Genomic DNA, 22,888 nt, shown 5'->3' on the forward strand with positions numbered 1-22,888 from the left:
CTTCTTTTTTAACTATCTTCAAAGAGAAAATCCTATCATAGCTTATTAAAGAAGACTGAAATAAGGACTTATCTCTTTACTTGACAATACAGTCCATGTGACCACACAAATATTTATTGCAGGGGCTCGTATAATTAATCTTAGAAATGTATGATTTAATTTATTCCTAGAAAAATTAACTCTCTTGATGAGAATAATCTGGTCTATTTCTTCATGCAAAATTTTTTCTCTAGAAATAAAAATAAAAGAATCGTAGGTGCATTCCCAAAACTATGTGATTGACACTGAAATCCATAAAAATTTCTTTGATTTCAAAATATTTGAATAGCAATTAACATTGTTTGTCCTTGTAATTTGAATGAAATGGTATAAATGAGAAATCTGATAATTTACAACAAAGTATTTTGGTAGTAGAACAACCAGTTTTCTATACATACCTTTAAAATCTTTAAATGAACAATCATGTCAAGATTCTGTTCACATAAAAAACTGTCTGTGTCTGTGAATATATTGAGTTAAATGAATATAAATATTGGTTCTAGTTAAAGATATATCTTGGTTTGGGTTCCCCCAGAAACCAACCCTGGGACAATTACTCAATTACAAGTATGTTTTAGGAAGTAATCACTAATGATACAACTAGAGGAGTGGAAAAGACGAACAACCAAGAAAAGATAGCCACTTAAGTTTGGATGATCAAGTACTATGAAATTGTAGATCTTAATGGAAGTTAGACCTTGATGGAAAAATCCTGGAGCCAGAAAAGAACATATATTTCATTGTTAACCTACCTGGAGAGGAAGGGACCTGGAGTGTCTATATACCAACTAGTATCCATTACTGGGTGAGAGCTCTGAGGTGGGTGGACCAAGTATTAGGGCTTCTTTTCCCTGTGTGATGGGCTACTAAAGTGCTTCTGGTTTCTGGGGAAACTACAGGCAAAGAAATGCAGGTGGAGCCATTTGGAAGTGAATTCAGTGTGCACTGAAGTGGGAGGGCCATGATATATGGGCCACCTGCAGCATCAGCTATGAAATTCCTGTCTGTACATCACCTCTCAAATCTAAAATTTGATTGGACATAATCGGACAGAAGGATAAATGTGGTTTTCTGGTTTTAAATGAAGAGGACAATTGTCAATTTTTAAAATATTCTCTAATGATTTTTTAAAACTAAAGTAGAATAGATATTCATAGTTAAGTGAAAAGAATGCTTAATTTAATTTCAAAAGTTTGTTTTACTGATATTTAACATACAGGTCTTCTTTATATCACCTGTCTTGTACCTGAAAGAATTTTATAAAACCCTATTTCAATAAAATACAATCTAAAGGGTATCATCTAATATTAGCTCTGTTACTTACCACTAACAATATGAGAAAAATGTTTAAGTGCATTAGTATGTGTTGAGAATAATGAGAGAAATTTATGTAAATGAATTGAAGTTTCTGGTCGGTTTACTACATGAAAGGTGTTCAGCAGATTTTCAACAATAGGAAGGCATATTTAGGATAGGATGGAGAATATATATTGTGCATAAAGTCCACTTTCATGGCACCCAACCAAAGAAGGTAGTCTTCATTCAAAGCCTTAAACTTCAGAAAACTCTAATTTCTAATCACTACTATTGGGGTAAAAAAAATAGATAACCAGACATTGATTTCAAATATGTGTTCTAAATTTAAGAAAGAGCAAATACAGCATAACACAGATACTGATTTACTAACTTCTTAGAGTGACACATCTCTGTGTTATATGCCAGGGAGAATAGACTACAGGATTTACCATTTGGTAGTTTATGAGCAGGATGAGTCAGCCAGCATGTAAAATTATTTAAAGGCCCTCATCCTATTTCAGAGTATCTCTCTAAATTCAAATTTTAGTTACTAATGTTACAATTAATGTTAACATATATATCAAAGGTTATTAACATCAGCACAAACACTAAAAGCCTACAGGGTGGCTGCTGGTTTAATTGCTAGCTCTGGTCTGCCCTCCTGTTCTGAGTTGTCTGTTTAGGGACTTAATAACTAAGTTACTAATGCAAAGAACTAGAGAAAAACAATAGAATGGGAAAGACTAGAGATCTCTTCAAGAAAATTAGAGATACCAAGGGAACATTTCATGCAAAGATGGGCTCAATAAAGGACAGAAATGGCATGGATCTAGCAGAAGAAGATATTAAGAAGAGGTGGCAAGAATACACAGAAGAACTGTACAAAAAAGATCTTCACAACCAAGATAATCATGATGGTGTGACCACTCACCTAGAGCCAGACATCCTGGAATATGAAGTCAAGTGGGCCTTAGGAAGCATTACTACAAACAAAGCTAGTGGAGGTGATGGAATTCCAGTTGAGCTATTTCAATCTGAAAAGATGATGCTGTGAAAGTGCGACACTCAATATGTCAGCAAATTTAGAAAACTCAGCAGTGGCCACAGGACTGGAAAAGGTCAGTTTTCATTCCAATCCCAAAGAAAGGCAATGCCAAAGAATGTTCAAACTACTGCACCATTGCACTCATCTCACACGCTAGCAAAGTAATGCTCAAAATTCTCCAAGCCAGGCTTCGATAGTACATGAACCGTGAAACTCCAGATGTTCAAGCTGGATTTAGAAAAAGCAGAGGAACCAGAGATCAAATTGCCAATGTCTGCTGGATCATCAAAAAAGCAAGAGAGTTCCAGAAAAATATCTACTTTTGCTTTATTGATGACACCAAAGCCTTTGACTGTGTGGATCACAACAAACTGTGGAAAATGCTTGAAGAGGTGGGAACACGAGAACCACCTGGTCTGCCTCCTGAGAAATCTGTATGCAGGTCAAGAAGCAACAGTTAGAACTGGACATGAAACAACAGACTGGTTCCAAATTGGGAAAAGAGTACTAAAGAGAGTACTAAAAAGAGAACTAAAAAGCCTCTTGATAAAGGTGAAAAAGAAAGTATAAAAGCTGGCTTAAAATCAATATTCAAAAAACCAAGATCACAGCATCCTGTCCCATCACTGTATGGCAAATAGATGGGGAAAAAATGGAAACAGTGGCAGATTTCATTTCTTGGGCTTTAAAATCACTGTGGATGGTGACTGCAGCCATGAAATTAAAAGATGCTTGTTCCTTGAAGGAAAAGCTATGACAAACCCAGACAGCATATTAAAAAGCAAACACATCACTTTGCTAACAAAGGTCTGTATAGTCAAAGCTGTGGTTTTTCCAGCAATCATGTACAAATGTGAGAGTTGGACCATAAAGAAGGCTGAGCACTGAAGAACTGAAGCTTTCAAACTGTGGTGCTGGAGAAGACTCTTGAGAGTTCCTTGGACAGCAAGGAGATCCAACCAGTCCATCCTAAAGGAAATCAGCCCTGAATATTCATTGGAAGGACTGATGCTAAAGCTGAAACTCCAATACTCTGGCCACCTAATGTGAAGAGCCAACTCATTGGAAAAGACCTTAATACTGGGAAAGATTGAGGGCAGGAGGAGAAGGGGGCAACAGAGGATGACATGGTTGGATGGCATCACCAAGTCAATGGACATGAGTTTGAGAAGATTCTGGAAGATAGTGAAGGACAGAAAAGCCTGGTGTGATGCAGTTCATAGGTTTGCAAAGCATCAGACACGACTGAGCAACTGAATGACAACAACAACATGCCTTACAGAAGGGCTTCCCTGGTGGCTAGATGGGAAAGAATCCACCTGGAATGCAGGACACTTGGGTTCAATCCCCGAGTCAGGAAGATCACCTGGAGAAGGGAGTAGCTACCCACTCCAGTATTCTTGCCTGGAGGATCCCATGGACTGAGGAGCCAGGCAGGCTACGGTCCATGGTGTCACAAAGAGCTGGATATGACTGGGTGATAAGTGCTCACCCACTCATGCCATAAAGGAAACTCAGTAAATATATTTTAAAATTCTAATTAATTTTAATATATACATAGAAATGTTTACTTAGTAAGAAAATGATAAGGAACATTAATAAATATATCACATGATGAAAATTATGGGGCTGTATCTTTATATTCATTATTCTTAAAACTCCCCATCCTACCTGGTGTCCACAGAGGCCAGTCACTGCTTTGCTTTACATGTTGCACGTATGGCTGAGCTCCTTTGCTGTCTACCTGCAACTATCATTACATTGTTAACCGGCTATACTCCAACATAAAAATCTTTTAAAAGAAGTGAAACCCTTTGCTCCCATACCTCATACTCACTCAGTAGACTCTGACAGCTTATAAGCTTAGGTCAGGGTCAGTGAGAATCCCTTTCCCGTAACCTCCTGTTAGCAAACCATCCATTCGCCACTTTCAAACAGCAGAAGACAGATGAATATGAATACGAAAGCTCTGTTAGCCTCATGAATTGTAACTTGAATTCTGAGATTAAAATGCTGAAATATGTGTGAAAATAACCAAATTGCTGCAGTGTGGAGGAAGGTAGTAGGAATCCTATGCCTCCCTGTAACATTACAACATGGACAAGATTCTTTTTTTTTTTGCATTTGGTAAAATTTAAGAATGATATATTTTCATTTATTGTACTGTTTTTAAAGACTGACTTAAGTAAATGTAAAGAGAATAAAAGAAAAAGTATTCACTGAAAAATTGCCATTTACAAACACATGTCAAATAGAGAAGTTGCTTTTGTAGCAGGGACATTTTACATTTTTACCAGCTAGAACTTTTCCCCCAAATTTGATCAGTGGCAATGGTAGTCATGTTATCCCACTCCAGGAGATGACAAAGGTTTATCCCCAGATGAGGACAATAATCCCTGAAGAGTAAACCTGGACAGCAAGCCAGGACACACTAAATTGGTACATGTACTGGCTTCCTTGCTATAAAATAAATAATAAAGAGATCTTTATCCAGTAGCTAGAGCCACTTACTAAAAAGTCCCTACTGGGCAGCAAAGAAAATGATGTTAATGTTCCTCACTTCCCAGGCAGGAGGACATCTCCAGGGTGCAGGAGAAGAGGATGGTCCTCAGCTGAAGAAGAAACAAAAGCCAGTGAAGGACAAATTGGACAATACCTGTGGCTTCATCAGTTGCGGGGCAAAGCATCAGCTTTAGATGCTCTTTCAGTTTGATACCACAACTCAGGGACATTGAGTTTCACCAGCCTCTTCCCATAAATGGGACTGGGGCAGGAGGGTTCTGACTAGGAACAAGAAACCTATGTTTAGACAGAATGAGAATCAGATGTTACTCAGAGAAAGGGTCTTCACAAAGGTGGCTTTTTCTTCTTCCTAAACCTGATAATTTCTGCCAGACTTCTGTCTTGCTCTTCTGTTAAAAAAAAAAAAAAAATTAACCAGTATAAAAATAATAGCTGGTTCAAAGAGGGTGTTTGATATACTTCTGGTATTTTTCTCAAATTGGGCTTGAATGTAGAGGAAAACTGACAGAGACGGGGAATGGCTGGAGCTGAGTCACTTGCTCCCTGGAGCCAGTGCAGTGGACAATGAGTCCCAGACACCTTTTCTGTCCTGACGGAAGGACAGGATTCAGGAGCCTCTAGATGTGAGGATTTTAGAGTCTGATCACTTAAGACCAATCTATTCCCCAGAGACATTCCTGTGGGGCCCAGGGAACAAATTATTAAGTGTCTTCACCATTCTCCATCTTTCCTACAAAGCAGTGCAAAACTTTTCCCTCCCCTCTTGGCCTCCAGCTTTGTTATCCGTGTGTGTGTGTGTGTAGTATATGTACCTGCTTATGCCGAGAAGAAAGAACTCAGAAAGACTGGCAAAGATGTCTTTACTTAAGAGGGTCTGGTATAAAAATTTTACATGTAAGGCATAGTTTATTGATTAAGTCCCAGAACACAATCCCTAAGGATATGAAAGTATCATGTATTTGATCTTGAAATTGTTCCTGTCTCCATATCCTACTTTTGAAAATTTTCATGATTTAATAAATGCAATCCCCATGGAGCTTGTTAGTGCAGCCCCTCAAAGGGCTGTATCTTTCTAATGGAATGAATGATCTCTGTCTGCTGAAAAGTGCTAATGTACACTAATAACCAAATTTTTCATTGCAGATGTTAATCATTACTTGGAAGCTCATGTAGACTGAATCCTATTGCCTAAATGATTTCTTGATTTAAGTTATTTCTTCAGTTTTTGTCTCATTTCAAAAAAAATTTTTTTTCCCTTAAAGGTATATCCTATATTTAGAGAGATCATTGTGGTCTCCATATTGTAAGCACTGAATTTAGACAATGGATGGCTTTGCCTGAACCCACAGATCCATAGGAAAACACAAACTTGATGTCTCAGGTAGCTTACAATCACGACTATACAGGTCACTTCAGCCCTTGTTGTCGTTCAGTCATGTCTGGCTCTTTGTGACCCCACGGACTGCGGCACACCAGACTTCCCTGTCTTTCACCATCTCCCAGAATTTGCTCAGACTCATGATTGAGTCAGTGATGCCATCCAACCATCTCATCCTCTGTCATCCCCTTCTCCTCATGCCCTCAATCCTTCCTAGTATCAGGGTCTGTATTTCCAGTAAGTCGGCTCTTCATATTAGGTGGACAAAATATTTTGAGACTCCCAGAAATCATACTGTATTTCCGTAGCCTTCCCTCAAGTGATTTTTTTTTTCTTATTTTCTCTTTCTTTAAACCTTCCATAAATCCTTCTACACTTTGTCTCAGCTATTGAGAACATGGAAGCAATCAGATGGGAATTTGTACAGTACTAACACACCGACTGAGTTACTGAATTTGTCCATTTATCTCAATTTCTCTGCTCTTACTATGAAGTTAAAGAGTTTCCCCACTAACCATTGCCAGTCTGCAACTCATGCCCTGAATCCCGCCTCTCTTGCCTACTCAAGAGTTTCTCTCCAGCAATTTCTGTCTCTAAAGTTTCTCCTCCTATCTTGTCTACTCAGCCAGAATACTGGATTTATTTGAAATATACCAATTATGTATTTTCTAGATCCAATGATCATTCTTAGTTGTCATCTGACTCTTCCTTGCCAGGCTTTTGACATTGTTGATTCCTGTCTCTCTCCTTGAAAGGTTTCTTCACCCTACTAACATGATACTATGCTCCTCAGTGGTCTTTCTATTTTTCTTATTGCTCCTTCTCAGTCTCCTTGCTCATTCCTCATTTCCTAATATCTAATAACACTGGTGTTCTTCAGAGTTTATTCTTTGTTATCTATTCACTTTGTATAGGACCTTGTGAACCCCAGGGATTTCAACACATTTCTTATGCCAATAGCACATAAATTAATAGTGAAAGCCAATCCTCTTCCCAAAATGCAGTGGTCCAAAATAAATGCTTTCTGCACATCACAATGAACCAGCAGGTCCTTTGACTTCCTATCTTGTAGAGTAATCCCAATGCCCTAAAGCCACTACAAGCTTTTCTCTCATGCATTATTCTCTCTTGTGTCAAGAGGGTGCCTGGGATATAACAGATAACATTATAAAGTATGTGTGTGTGTGTATATATATATATATATATATATATATATATATATTTTAATGTACTTTTATGTACTTAAACTTATCTTTATGTTTTTCTTATCCTAACTGTATTTGGTGATTTTTGTCTATTTAGATATATTTTTTATTGCTAATTACACCTAAAATGATCATTCTAGTCTCAGACAGTGACAATAAAATTTAGTCATGATTACAAAATTTTTATTAGCGTTTGAGTACAGGATCTGTGGTCTGCTTACGATCAAATCTTAATGTTTTTTGATCCTTCGACCTTGGCTATTCCTTCTAAAAGCTGTAAGGATGCTGGTTCTCACTGTGGTTGCAGGGCTGTTTGTTTTCCAGGGTATCACGGAGCTGGAATGATGGTGATGGCAATAGGATAAGTTAAAACCCTGCAGACCTCACTGTTCTTAACAACATCAGCAGTTTTTCCTGGATGAACACTGAGATTTTTGCAAGCTTTCAACTCTGGGTTTTGAAAAGATGATTTTGAAAAATTTTGTCAGTGTCCAGGGGGCTTTTCTGGAGTAGAGAAATGTTAGAAGTCTTTATTCATTTATTCCTACTGACCAGTACTTTTTTTTTTAATGAAAAGTATATTTTCTGTCTATGCAGAGATAACATAACTGGTCTTCAAAATACATGAACTTAGATTAATTTCAAGAATCTTTTATAGATTTTCATATGACAAACTCCTGCCTGTCTAGGAGCCTGAGAAGCAGGTTATGTGGTCCTCATGCCTTCTTCCATTTCAGGCCAAATTGCACAGCACTGTTCCATTGTCAGTGTTTATGACTAACTGAGGAAGACTTACCACACAGGAGAGGCGTTTTTGCTTTTTTGAATCAATCTCTCATCCTTATCTTGGTCTGTGGATTGAAGAATACATATACACACATTTTGTCCACAAAATGGTATTTATTTCCCTGTGACTTTAATTAATTTTTAAGGTAAAATTTGATTATGTGCTCCTTTGAGATGATCTCAGAGAAATGCAGGCATGGGCAACTTAATAAGGAATTTAGATATTATTATTGTGACTTAGAGCTAAATTGGAATTTTTTGTGTGTCCTATTCAAATGATGATCTAATTTTCCAGAAGACCTCATTTTTAAGACTTGTAATTAAGAAAAAGAAGTCTGTTTTCAAACTTAAAAAAATTATACTTCATGGTGGAGACTCTTCCAATGTATTTGTAAACAATTTATTTGATAACTGACTTCCACATGGCATTGCTTGGCACTTGGTTAACTGACATTTATTTGATTATTTCTCATAACTCTAAACTACAGTGTCAATTTTCTTGGGGATATATATCAAACTACCACAGACTCCATGGCTTCAACAAACAAAATATACTTTCTTACTCTCCTAGTAGCTAGACGTCCAGGATCAAGGATTTAATGCATTGGTTCCTTCTAAAGTCTCTCTTGGGCGTGTGGATGGCAGCCTTTTCATTGTGACTTTACCTGGTTTTCCTTCTGTATATGTCTGCATCCTGATCACCTCTTCTACGAGAAGTTCAGTCAAATCATATTGTGCCTAACTCAATGACCTTATTTTAACTTCAGTTCAGTTCAGTTCAGTTCAGTCACTCAGTCGTGTCCGACTATTTGCGACCCCATGAATTGCAGCACACCAGGCCTCCCTGTCCATCACCAACTCCCGGAGTTCACCCAAACTCATGTCCATGAAGCCGGTGATGCCATCCAGCCATCTTATCCTCTGTCGTCCGCTTCTCCTCCTTCCCCCAATCCCTCCCAGCATCAGGGTCTTTTCCAATGAGTCAACTCTTCCCATGAGGTGGCCAAAGTACTGGAGATTCAGCCTCAGCATCAGTCCTTCCAATGAATACCCAGAACTGGTCTCCTTTAAGATGGACTGGTTGGATCTCCTTGCAGTCCAAAGGACTCGCAAGAGTCTTCTCCAGCAACCCAGTTTAAAAGCATAAATTTTTTGGTGCTCAGCTTTCTTCACAGTCCAATTCTCACATCCATACATGACCACTGGAAAAATCATAGCCTTGACTAGATGGACCTTTGTTGGCAAAGTAATATTTCTGCTTTTTAAAATGCAATCTAGGTTGGACATAACTTTCCTTCCAAGGAGTAAGTGTCTTTTAATTTCATGGCTGCAATCACCATCTACAGTGGTTTGGGAGCCCCCAAAAAATAAAGTCTGACACTGTTTCCACTGTTTCCCCAACTATTTCCCATGAAGTGATGGGACCAGATGCCATGATCTTCGTTTTCTGAATGTTGAGCTTTAAGCCAACTTTTTCACTCTCCTCTTTCACTTTCATCAAGAGACTTTTTAGTTCCTCTTCACTTTCTGCCATAAGGGTGGTGTCACCTGCATATCTGAGGTTATTGATATTTCTCCCAGCAATCTTGATTCCAGCTTGTGCTTTTTCCAGCCCAGCGTTTCTCATGATGTACTCTGCATATAAGTTACTGAACTTTTAAATATGAAATCTTAAATACAGCTGCATTCTGAGCTACTGATGGTTATAGCTTCAACATTTACATTTTCAGGAGACAGGATTTTCCAGCAACTCTTAATGATTTGTTGAGAAAGGTCAAGTAGTTAATGGAATCAGAAGAGTTTAGGCTTTGAATGAGTGTATTTTACAAGTAGATAGATAGGACAAGGCTGTAAAACTTTTTTAAAGGGAAGTACACGTAAACCTCACATTCACATAGACTTTCTTCCAACAGGTATTTTCCAAACAGTGCTCAAGAAAATGAACCAAAATTTCCAATAGAGATTGGCCGCTGTTACTGCTACTAAGTCGCTTCAGTTGTGTCTGACTCTGTGCGATCCCATAGATGGCTCCCCTGTCCCTGGGATTCTCCAGGCAAGAACACTGGAGTAGGTTACCATTTTCTTCTCCAATGCATGAAAGTGAAATTGAAAGTGAAGTCGTTCAGTTGTGTCCAACTCTTAGCGACCCCATGGACTGCAGCCTACCAGGCTCCTCTGTCCATGGGATTTTCCAGGCAAGACTACTGGAGTGGGTTGCCATTGCCTTCTCCATAGAGATTGGAGTTATTGGCAAATAAAAAAGAGAGGATTTAGGGGATGAGATTATAGAAAGAATGTATATGTAGAAGAGGATTTCCCAAAAATATGTGTGAGATGTTTTCTTGGGCATTGCCCAAGTCCTAACTTACAAAAATGTAACTGAAATACACATGCTTTAACAAATCTAAAACAAAGCCCTAAAAGAACAATATGATCTTCAAAAAGTATAATTGCTTTTAGAGGGGAAAAGCAAAGTCTCATTAACCTTAATATATGATAAAATATCTATAGTCTTTGTAATTTATTATTCCAAATATAAAAAAGCAGGAAAAATTTATCAATAATCAAGAGATAAAAGAGCCAATAGAAGAGGTCTCAGACATACCACAGACACTGAAGCTACAAGCTTCAAAATAACTGTCATTTATATCAAAGAGAATATGAAAAAAGTTACACAAAATTTAAAAGCTAATATTTAAATGAAGAATCAGAATCCTCAAAAACAATCAGATATAATATATGAGCAAATAATAATAGGTGAAATTGAAACATTGTGCAGATTTAATAGCATGACACCACCCTTATGGCAGAAAGTGAAGAAGAACTAAAAAGCCTCTTGATGAAAGTGAAAGAGGAGAGTGAAAAACTTGGCTTAAAGCTCAACATTCAGAAAACAAAGATCATGGCATCTGGTCCCATCACTTCATGGCAAATAGATGGGGAAACAGTGGGAATAGTGTCAGACTTTATTTTTTGGGCTCCAAAATCACTGCAGATGGTGACTGCAACCATGAAATTAAAAGATGCTTACTCCTTGGAAGGAAAGTTACGACCAACCTAGATAGCATATTAAAAAGCAGAGACATTACTTTGCCAACAAAGGTCCATCTAGTCAAGGCTATGGTTTTTCCAGTAGTCATGTATGGATGTGAGAGTTGGACTGTGATGAAAGCTGAGCACTGAAGAATTGATGCTTTTGAACTGTGGTGTTAGAGAAGACTCTTGTGAGTCCCTTGGACTGCAAGGAGATCCAACCAGTCCATTATAAAGCAGATCAGTCCTGGGTATTCTTTGGAAGGACTGATTCTAAAGCTGAATCTCCAGTACTTTGGCCACCTCATACAAAGGGTTGACTCATTGGAAAAGACTCTGATGCTGGGAGGGATTGGGGGCAGGAGGAGAAGGGGATGACAGAGGATGGGATGGCTGGATGGCATCACGGACCCGATGGACGTGAGTCTGAGTGAAGTCTGGGAGTTGGTGATGGACAGGGAGGCCTGGCATGCTGTGATTCATGGGGCTGCAGAGTCGGATATGAACGAGCGACTGAACTGAACTGAACTGAGACACTGTCAAGAGCAAGATCAATGAATCTAAATGGAGATCAACAAAAAAACATTCAAGTCAAAGTATTAAAAGAAAAATAATTTAAAAAGTGAAGTAGAGTCTGAAAGATCCATGGGGACATGGTTAAAAAAAGTTAGCCATACTCAAGAGAAAAGTCAAATAAAAAGGGAAAAAGGTAGTCAAGAAGGTGGAGGGGGAAGACTCAGAGTTCAACTCTTCCCATAGGCACACCAAAATTTTTAGGTGTTTACAGAGGGATTGTTGATGAGAAAGATCAAAAGAATGGCAGGAATGATCTTGTAAAACTAAAACTAAAAAGAAGGAACCACAACGAGACAGGTAGGAGGATCTGAGCCACAGTAGAATCAAGACTTATACCCCTCGGTGGGTGACCCACAAGTGAGATGACAATTACAATTGCAGAATTTCTCCCTAAGAAGCAAGGATTCTGAGCCCTACATCAAGCTGGACATTTACATACAAAAGAATCACACTGTACTACTCTCTCACACCATGTACAAAAATAAATTTAAATGTCTCAAGTAATTAAATGCAAGATCTGAAAATATAAAACTCCTAGAAAAGAATATAGGCAGAATTATCTCTGACATAAATCATAGCAATATTTTTTTTGGATCTGTTTCCTAATACAAAGGAAATAAAAGCAAAAATAAATGAATGAGATTTAAACTTAAAAGCTTCTGTACAGAAAAGGGATAATGGATAAAGTGGGGGAAAAAAAACATATAAAACGGGAGAAAAATTTTGCAGACATCATGACTGACATGGGTTAATAACCAAAATATGAACAGCTCACATAAGTAAATATGAATAAAACAAACAACCCAATCAAGAAAAGGACAGTGGTAATTCCCCAGGGCTTAGGACACTGTGCTTCTACTGCAGGTGGCCTGGGTTTAATTTCTGGTTGGGGAACTAAGGCCCTGCAAACTGCAGCCAAAAAAACAAACAGAAATGGGCAGAAGACCTCAAAGGCATTTTTCCAAAGAAGACGTACAGATGGCTAACAGGTATATGAAAACATGCTCAACATTACTAAGAACAAGAAAGTATTATATATGTATATATATATACACACACACACACACATATATATATATATATATATATATATAGTTTTAGTTGCTAAGTTAAGTACTCACTAAGTCTTTCTGGGCCTTCTAGGCAAAATAGTGAGGAAGTGGTGAAAACAATAACAAAGTCTTGAAAACTTTTGTTATTGGTGAAAACAATAACAAAACAAATAACAATAACACAACTCTTTTGTGACCCCATGGACTGTAGCCCACCAGACTTCTCTGTCCATGGGATTTCCCAGGCAAGAATACTGGAGTAGGCTGCCATTTCCTTTCACAGGGGATCTTTCCAATGCAGGAATCAAACCCACATCTCTTGCATTGGCAAGCAGATTCTTTACCACTGAGCCACCTGGGAAGCCTATATAATATGGTTATGGTGAAAATCTTTCAGTCATGTCCAACTCTTTGCAACCCCATGAACTATACAGTCCATGGAATTCTCCAGGCCAGAATACTGGAGTGGATAGCCTTTCCCTTCTCCAGGGCTCTTCCCAACCCAGGAATCAAACCCAGGTCTCTTGCACTGCAGGCAGATTCTTTACCAGCTGAGCCACAAGGGAAGCCCTAGAATACTGGAATGGATAGCCTTTCCCTTCTCCAGCGGATCTTGCCAACCCAGGAATCGAACCGGGGTCTCCTGCACTGCCGGTGGATTTGTTACCAACTGAGCTATCAAGGAAGCCCTACATATGTATACACACACACACACACACACACACACACACACATATACACACAGTGGAATATCACACAAAGAATGGAATGTTGCAATTTATAGGACCTAGAGAATATGATGCTTAGTTAAATAAATTAGACAAAGACAATACTTTACATTATCACTTATATGTGAAATCTGAAACTAATAAAAAAAATAAATATATATACGAAAGAAAGACCAATACAGAAAAACTACTCATTATTAATGGGAAGAAGGGAGAGGGGAGGAACAAAGCATGAGCAAGGGATTAAGAGATATAAACTGCTTTATATAAAATATATAGCAACAAGGATATATTGTATAGCATGGGTAATTAGAGCCATTATCTTCTAATAACTGTTAATGGGATATAATCTGAATAGTAAATCATTAAGCTGTACACCTGAAACCAATATTGTAATCAACTATACTTCAGTTATGACCAACCTAGATAGCATTTTAAAAAGCAGAGACGTTACTTTGCCAACAAAGGTCCATCTAGTCAAGGCTATGGTTTTTCCAGTGGTCATGTATGGATGTGAGAATTGGACTGTGAAGAAAGCTGAGCGCTGAAGAATTGATGCTTTTGAACTGTGATGTTGGAGAAGACTCTTGAGAGTCCCTTGGACTGCAAGGAGATCCAACCAGTCCATTCTAAAGGAGACCAGTCCTGGGTGTTCATTGGAAGGACTGATGCTGAAGCTGAAACTCCAATACTTTGGCCACCTCATGGGAAGAGTTGACTCATTGGAAAAGACTCTGATGCTGGGAGGGATTGGGGGCAGGAGGAGAAGGGGACGACAGAGGATGAGATGGCTGGATGGTATCACCAACTCGATGGACGTGAGTCTGAGTGAACTCCGGGAGTTGGTGATGGACAAGGAGGCCTGGTGTGCTGTGATTCATGGGGTCAAAAAGAGTTGGACACAACTGAGTGACTGAACTGAACTGAAATGATACTTCAGTTAAAAAAAAAAAATCTATAATGAAACATATCCAGTATTTTCTTTGACACTGATCCTACTGTTCTTTTTTGTGTATATCCCCTCAGAAATGGCAACCCATTCCAGTATTCATGCCTTGAAAATCCCATGGACGGAGGAGCCTTTAGGCTACAGTCCATGCGGTCGCAAAAAGTTGGACATGACTAAGCGACTTCACTTCACTCACTTCCTCAGACAATGGAAGCAAAAACAAACTAAATAAATGGGACTACATAAAACTATGGAAAAGAATGGGGAGACTTCTCAAAACATTGAAAAAAGAACTGTCAAATGGTCCATCAATTCAAACCCTGGGTATTTATCCAAAGAAAACAAAAAACACTAATAAAAAACACATGCACCCTAATGTTCACAGCAGCATTATGTACAATAGCCAAGATATGGAAGCAACCTAAGTGCCTGTGAATAGATGAATAAATAGAGACACTGTGGTATATGCAATTGAATATTACTCAGCTATAAGAAAGGATGAAAACTTGCCATATTTGATAACATGGATGGAACTAGAGCCATTATGCTAAATGAAATAAGTCAGACAGAGAAGGATTAATACTGTATGTTTTTATTTATATGTGGGACTTAAAAACCAAAACAAGTGAACAAATATTATAAAACAGAAACAGAGATATAGATAAAGAGAACAACCAGGTGAGTGCCAGAGAGTAGGGAGGAGAAAGTAATAGGTGATGAAGGGAATTAAGGCAAAATAAATGAGTCATGGCATGAAATGTACAGTGTGGAGAATATAATCAACAACAAGTATCAACTCTGTATAGTGATAAATTACAAGTAGACTTCTCCTGGTGAACATTTTGAAATGTACAGAAATAGCAAATCACTACGTTCTGCAGCATGAACCAACACAGGGTTACAAGTCAATTAGGGCTTCCCAGGTACTGCTTTGGGAATCTGGTAGTGGAAAGGAATCTGCCTGCCAATGCAGGAGACGTAAGAGATGTGGGTTTGAACCCAGGGTTGGGAGGATCCCCTAGAGTAGGAAATAGCAACTCACTCCAGCATTCTTGCCTGGAAAATTTCATGGGCAGAGCCTGGCAGCTATGGTCCATGGGGTGGCAAAGGGCCAGACACAACTGAGTACATAGGTCAATTATACTTCAATAACAACCAACCAACCAAACTCATAGAATAAGAGATCAAGTTATAGACTACCACTTATGGGGGAGGGGACTGGGACAATTGGATGAAGGCAGAAAAAAGCCACAAACTTCTGGTCATAAGATAAATATATACTAAAGAGGTGATGTACAATACAATAAATATAGTTAACACTGATGTATAGTATATATGAAAGTTGTTTGAAGAGTAAATTCTAACAGCTCCCATCACAAGGAAAATTTTTTTCTGTTTCTTTAATTTTTTATATATATGAGATGATGGATGCTCACTAAACTTGTGATAAAAAATTTACTTTGTATGTAAATCAAATTATCATGCTCTATATTTTATATAGTCCTGTGTCAACTATGTCTCAATAAAGCTAAAAAAATTTTTAAATTAAAAAATGGCACAGATGCACATTTTGAGGGAACTACTTTGAAGTATTTCCCAGCATGACAAAGGTTATGTTTCCATGAATGCAGACAGTCCAGCAAATAAGAGGCAGGATAAGTAAAACTAAAGCATCACTTGGGCATATTATAGTCACACTCAGAAGACCAAAGAGAAAACATCCTCAAATCTCAGAGAAACTAACTACACCCATTACCATCAGGGAGCATTTCTTTCAAAGGGAAAAAGTATTTTGTGTAATTTCTTGCAGTAAACCTACTGGCAATGAGCACTTTTTTGGTGTTTTATTCTCTTTTTTTTGTCCATACTGGATCCTTGGGATTTAGTCCTATCTGTTATTTCTCACTTAGATTTATTTCCCAGTAAATATAGGCAAATCTAGGCTCTCAGAAATTTCCTTTAATTGACTGCTTATTCATTTTTTCTTTGTTCCCAGATATGGATTCAAGTACTAATTTCATGTAAGCTAATAAGTGATGTAAAAGCGTAATTCAGTGTGACAAAATGCACTGTTTCAGAGTAGGAGACTTATTTGTAAGGCTTGCCCTTATGATTACTGCTTTCAATAATCACTGTTAAGTCTTGCCTCAGGGTAAAACACAAGAGATTTAGAAGAACTATCCACTCTTCCTCCCTCCAAAATACAAAATGACAACCCTGAACTGAAAATCAAACATCTTCATGTTAAAGAAGTCGATATGTTTAATCAAATTTAAAAACTGTTGCTTTGTGAAAGACACTAGTAAAAATTTAAAAAGTGAAGCCACAGACCAGAGATCTTTGCATACATAGGATAAATGACTGGATTCCAATATACATATTTACAAAGAACTCTCAAAACATAATAGTAATAAAACAACCTAATTTAAAAATAGATAAAAACTGTAATAGGCACCTATGCAAAAAAGATACAGGTTGAAAATAAGCATATGAAAAACACATATCTGTCATTGGGGAAATGCAAATTAAAAAAAAAAACAACAATGAAATATCACTATACTCAGTAGAATGGCTAAATTCCAGAATAGAAATAACACCAAACACTGACTAGGATGTGAATCAACAGGCACTTTCATATACTGGTGAGGAGAATTCATTTTCATTCATTGCAAAATGGTACAATCACTTGGAAAGGCAGTTTGACAATTTATTAAACACACTGCTTGGTATTTACCCAAAGGATGTGAAAAGTTATGTCCACACAAAAACCTGTACAGAGATGTTGAAAACAGTTAAATTCATAATTCCTTAAATGTGGAAGCAATCAAGATGTCTTTCAGTTGGTAAACAGATAAACCGTAGTGCATCCAGACAATAGAATTATACTTTGTGCTAAAATGAATGATCGAGAAAAAAATAAAAAAAGACAGAGGAAACTTAAATCCATACAACTGAGTGAAGGGAACCAATGTGAGAAAAAATTACATACGTTATATTTCCAACCATATGACATTTAGAAAAGCCAAAACTATGGAAGCAACTAAGAGATGAGTGGGGATTGGCAGGGATTAGCAAGGAGGGAGGAAGAAAGAGGTGATTTTTAGGGGGGTAAACTACTCTACATGATAATATAATAGTTCAGTTCAGTGCAGTTCAGTCGCTCAGTCGTGTCTGACTCTTTGCAACCCCATGAATCGCAGCACGCCAGGCCTCCCTGTCCATCACCAACTCCCGGAGTTTACCCAAACTCATGTCCATCGAGTCGGTGATACCATCCAGCCATCTCATCCTCTGTCGTCCCCTCCTCCTCCTGCCCCCAATCCCTCCCAACATCAGGGTCTTTTCCCATGAGTCAACTCTTCGCATGAGGTGGCCAAAGTATTGGGGTTTCAGCTTCAGCATCAGTCCTTCCAATGAACGCCCAGGACTGGTCTCCTTTAGGATGGACTGGTTGGATCTCCTTGCAGTCCAAGGGACTTTCAAGAGTCTTCTCCAACAACCCAGTTCAAAAGCATCAATTCTTCAGTGCTCAGCTGCCGGGGTCCAGCCCCGGCTGATCCAGGGTATTTGAAGGAGAGACGGGTAGGCGAGGATCAGGAAACAATTGCTTAATTAAACGTTAATTAAGGATATAAAGAGTAATACAATGAGGATAGCTCAGTGAGGAAATTCAGTGGAGAAAAAGGGCTGAGTAGCTTGGTTTACGCGGGAGACCAATAAAACTTCAAGACAAGAAGTTTGCACCACTTACGTAGGCCGCAGGCGTCCTTCCGTTCTCCCGAAAGAGAGGAGACACTGAGGCCTCCCCAGTCAGATGTTAGAAGCCCAGGCATAATTAGTAAGCATGGTGGGTTCCACGCTCCAGATGGAGACTCAGCCAGAGTGAGAGAGAGAGCAACATGGGGAGACCAAGTTTCGGTGAACAAGGCCCGCACTTTATTTTCCAAAGTAGTTTTTATACCTTAAGTTGTGCGTAGAGGATAATGGGGGAAGGGGTGGAGTCATGCAAGGACAGCAGTTCCTGGTTCTAATCGAAGCCAGGCTTTCAAACTTATCATATGCAAAAGTTCAGGTGATTTACATCATCTTCTGGCCAGGAGGCCTGTTAACATTTTAAGAAATTTATTTTTCTCTAAAGGTGATTATTCCAAAGTCAGGCACCAGCCTCCAAAAAAGCATTGGACAAAGCTGCATTCCTACAGGGCAAAGGTGAGGTGGGCTCAATCAAGAAAAGAATTAACTCAAGGGTCCAAGATTACAAACACTGAGGCTACTACTTACATTTCTATACACCCATTATATCAATCAATACACTGCCAAGGACACAGTAGGTAAGGAGTATGGAGACTTAGCAGCAAACATTGGCCCAATAAATGAAAAACCCTTCACCAATACAATTTCTAATCAATCTTTTACCTACTCAAAGGAATCTGTGTTTAGACAGTTTAGAACATCTCCTGCCTCTCACAGTTGGGAGGCTCTGAACAATCACATGTGGCCGGAAAAACCTATTCAGGCAGGCTAGAGGATTTCCAAAGGAGTTTGTAGGTTGAACACTGTCACACCCAGGAATTATTAACTGGAGCTGTAAGCTAACTCTTTTTTCAGAGAGAGGTAGTGGGGGACAGCCCGCCGTAAAGTCAGAGGTGTAGGTGAAAGCACAAAGCAGAAAGTAGGCAGACTCTGGTTTTGGGGGTAGATGCTCGAGAATTTCCAGGGGGACTCCTGAGGCTCGATCCCGCCTTTGCGTATGCCAAGCTTCCTTCCTCATGACCTTTGTCATGGGCAGAGTTCCTCACGCTGGCTCCTGGCAGTGATAGAATTCCAGTTGAGCTATTCCAGATCCTGAAAGATGATGCTGTGGAAAGTGCTGCACTCAATATGCAATATGCAATATGCACTCAATATGCAATATGCTGGCTCCCGGCACTCAGCTTTCTTCACAGTCCAATTCTCACATCCATACATGACCACTGGAAAAACCATAGCCTTGACTGGATGGACCTTTGTTGGCAAAGTAATGTCTCTGCTTTTGAATATGCTATCTAGGTTGGACATAACTTTCCTTCCAAGGAGTAAGCGTCTTTTAATTTCATGGCTGCAATCACCATCTGCAGTGGTTTAGGAGCCCAAAAAAATAAAGTCTGACACTGTTTCCACTGTTTCCCCATCTATTTCCCATGAAGTGAGGGGACCAGATGCCATGATCTTCGTTTTCTGAATGTTGAGCTTTAAGCCAACTTTTTCACTCTCCTCTTTCACTTTCATCAAGAGGCTTTTTAGTTCCTCTTCACTTTCTACCATAAGGGTGGTGTCATCTGCATATCTGAGGTTATTGAGATTTCTCCCAGCAATCTTGATTCCAGCTTTTGCCTTTTCCAGTCCAGCGTTTCTCATGATGTACTCTGCATAGAAGTTAAATAAACAGGGTGACAATATACAGCCTTGACGAACTCCTTTCCCTATTTGGAACCAGTCTGTTGTCCATGTCCAGTTCTAACTGTTGCTTCCTGACCTGCATACAGATTTCTCAAGACGCAGGTCAGGTGGTCTGGTATTCCCATCTTTTTCAGAATTCTCCACAGTTTATTGTGATCCACACAGTCAAAGGCTTTGGCATAGTCAATAAAGCAGAAACAGATGTTTTTCTGGAACTCTCTTGCTTTTTTGATGATCCAGTGGATGTTGGCAATTTGATCTCTGGTTCCTCTGCCTTTTCTAAAACCAGCTTGAACATCTAGAAGTTCACAGTTCACCTATTGGCTTCACATAATTATACACTTGTGCAAACACAGAGAGTATACAACACCACGACTGAAATCTTATGTAAGTGATGGACTTTGGCTGATAATATTGTGTCAATGCAAGCTGATGAATGATAATAAAGATACCATTCTGTGGAGAGGTAGTGATATGGGGAACGTTATGTGTGTGCAGAGGCAGGGGGTAAATTGGCTATATCTGTATCTTCCACAATTCTGCTGTGACTCTAAAACTGCTCTAAAAAGTAAAGTTTATTACAGTACATAATAATGGATGAAAGATATCTTGCCAGAAAAGATATACAGATAGTAAGGAAGCACATGCAAACACATTCAATATCATATGTCATCAGGGAATCTCCCATTACAGCAATGAGATAACACTACACATCTACCTGAATTGTGAATATTTAAAAATCTCTGTATAAGTGTAAAAAGTTGGTGCTTGCTATGTTTCTTGGTGGTCCCAACAAGGAGTCCAAACTGCCATTCCCAGGAGTGCTCTAAGTCAGGCATGACAGAAAACAAGCCTGGAGGCTTCCTGCCCCACCTGAAAAGCTAGGAAGGATAGGCATGGGCCATTCGTTTTCTCTCTCTCTCCTGCAGGAGAGCTGGGAGTTGGGAATTTTTTCTGGATCCTATCACTGGAACAGGGAGGAGAAGGAGGTCTGGAGAGTCAAATGCCATACATTCGCCTAAAAGCTTCACTGTGTCTCTTGTTGGCTTTGTCCTAGCCTGGGGTGCTGCAAACTGTGTGTTGTCTGGTGTCTCACAACGGCAATTTGATCCATGTTGTCATCTCCATGGAGGGAGGGGGGCTTGGGGTTCCTATTTTGCCATCTTGCTGATGTTATTGAGAATTCTTATCTTTAAGTCATGCATTTTGTTGGGAAATTTTCTAAACCATAAATCTGCCCTGCGTCACACTGTCCTCCTTTTCTGCAGTAGTCTGTGGAAGGCAGCTTTCACTTGAGCGTTCCTTAGACTGTAGACGAGGGGGTTCAGTAATGGGTTGAAGAAAGTGTAAAACAGGAAAAGGATTTTCTGTGGCTCCTCTCGATTATTGTCATCAGGGATCATGTACACCATCAGGACTATGCCAAAGTAGAACCCAACCACACAGAGGTGGGAGGAGCAGGTGGAGAAGGCTTTCTTGCGGCCCTCCTTTGACTGGATCTTCAGGATTGCCCAGAGGATGCGCACATAGGAGACCAGCACCAGGGAAATGGGAGCAATTAAGATAAAGACACCATCTGCAAGGAGGAAAATGTCATTGATCCAGGTTTCTCCACAGGTCACTTTGAGGACAGATCGGATTTCACAGAAGAAGTGGTTTACCTTCTGGGGCCCACAGAAAGGCAGCCGTAGAAACAGACTTACTTGGACTATGGCCAGGGAAAATCCACACGCCCAGCAAGCGATGGCCAGGAACGTGCACACCCTCCAGTTCATGATGACCGTGTACTGCAGGGGGTGGCAGATAGCCACAAACCGGTCATAGGACATCACCACCAAAGTCAGGCACTCTACAGAAGCAAAGGCCAAATAGGAAACCATCTGCATGGTGCATGAGAAATAGGAGATGGTTTTCTTGTGTTTCACTAAGTTTTCCAACATATTGGGCAAATGGCTGGAAGCATAGGCTACGTCAGTGATGGCCAGATGAGACAGGAAGTAGTACATGGGGGTGTGCAGTCGGGGTTCAAGCGAGATGAGTCCCAAGATCATCCCATTTGCCAGCAGGTTGAAGGTATATAGCAGGATGAAGATAACGAAGAGGAGCAATTCCATGTCTTCACTGAGCTGGAAGCCCAGCAGGATGAATTCTGCGATCCATGATTGGTTGCCCTCCATTCCCAAAGGCAGTCTCTAAGGGACTGAAGTGTGATGAGAAGGTCAGAGCTGGACAGCAAGGAAAATCAGAGTTACTTATGGGAAGTGAATTTGGAGGATGCCTGTGTGCTTGATGCTGTAGCTCTGAGATTTTTTTTATTTCAGTGCTTCCTTTCTTTTATTTATTTTTTATTGTGAAATAATTCAAATTTTCAGAAAATATCAGAACATATAAGCAAATATAGTATATACTTTTTATCATTTTTAATGTCTGTTTTATCATTTCTTTTACTCTGTATATATTTTGTTGATTTTCTGTGGACCACATAAATGAAACTATAATGCCAACACATCCCTAGGCTGTTTATTATTCCCAGAATAAGGTTATTCACTAATTTATTTTCATTATCTTTACCAAAGTCAGGAGATACAACATCAATGATTCCATATTCTAGGTACAGACTTCAGCCTCTCTGGTCTAAGATTCAAATCCAGTATCACACAAAATATTTTGTCTCCTCTAATCTGAAATAGTTACTCTTTCTGGCCTTGCCAGTGATATTTTTGAAGAGTATGAGTTTTTGTTTTGTATGTCTCTCAATTATGATTTTTCCATTGATTGCCATTATTTTAAGTTCAAATTTTTGTTAGAAAAGAAATGTCCCTAATCTTAAAACCTTTAA

General features: G+C 39.1%; 1 protein-coding gene across 1 annotated transcript; it reads right to left on the reverse strand.

Annotated features, from left to right (window-relative positions):
* Positions 1 to 21,293: 21,293 nt before the first annotated feature.
* LOC113891819 (olfactory receptor 2A2-like) lies at positions 21,294 to 22,226 on the reverse strand. The gene has a single exon (XM_027540297.1). It carries the CDS (start codon positions 22,224 to 22,226, stop codon positions 21,294 to 21,296), a length of 933 nt encoding a protein of 310 aa, XP_027396098.1.
* Positions 22,227 to 22,888: the final 662 nt, after the last annotated feature.

Source organism: Bos indicus x Bos taurus, chromosome 4 (assembly GCF_003369695.1).
Source record: "Bos indicus x Bos taurus breed Angus x Brahman F1 hybrid chromosome 4, Bos_hybrid_MaternalHap_v2.0, whole genome shotgun sequence".
NCBI lineage: Eukaryota > Metazoa > Chordata > Mammalia > Artiodactyla > Bovidae > Bos > Bos indicus x Bos taurus.

What these genes read in the sequence shown, in the direction of transcription:
- LOC113891819 (XM_027540297.1), bottom strand. Translation starts at nt 22,226, where the DNA reads ATGGAGGGCAACCAATCATGGATCGCAGAATTCATCCTGCTGGGCTTC.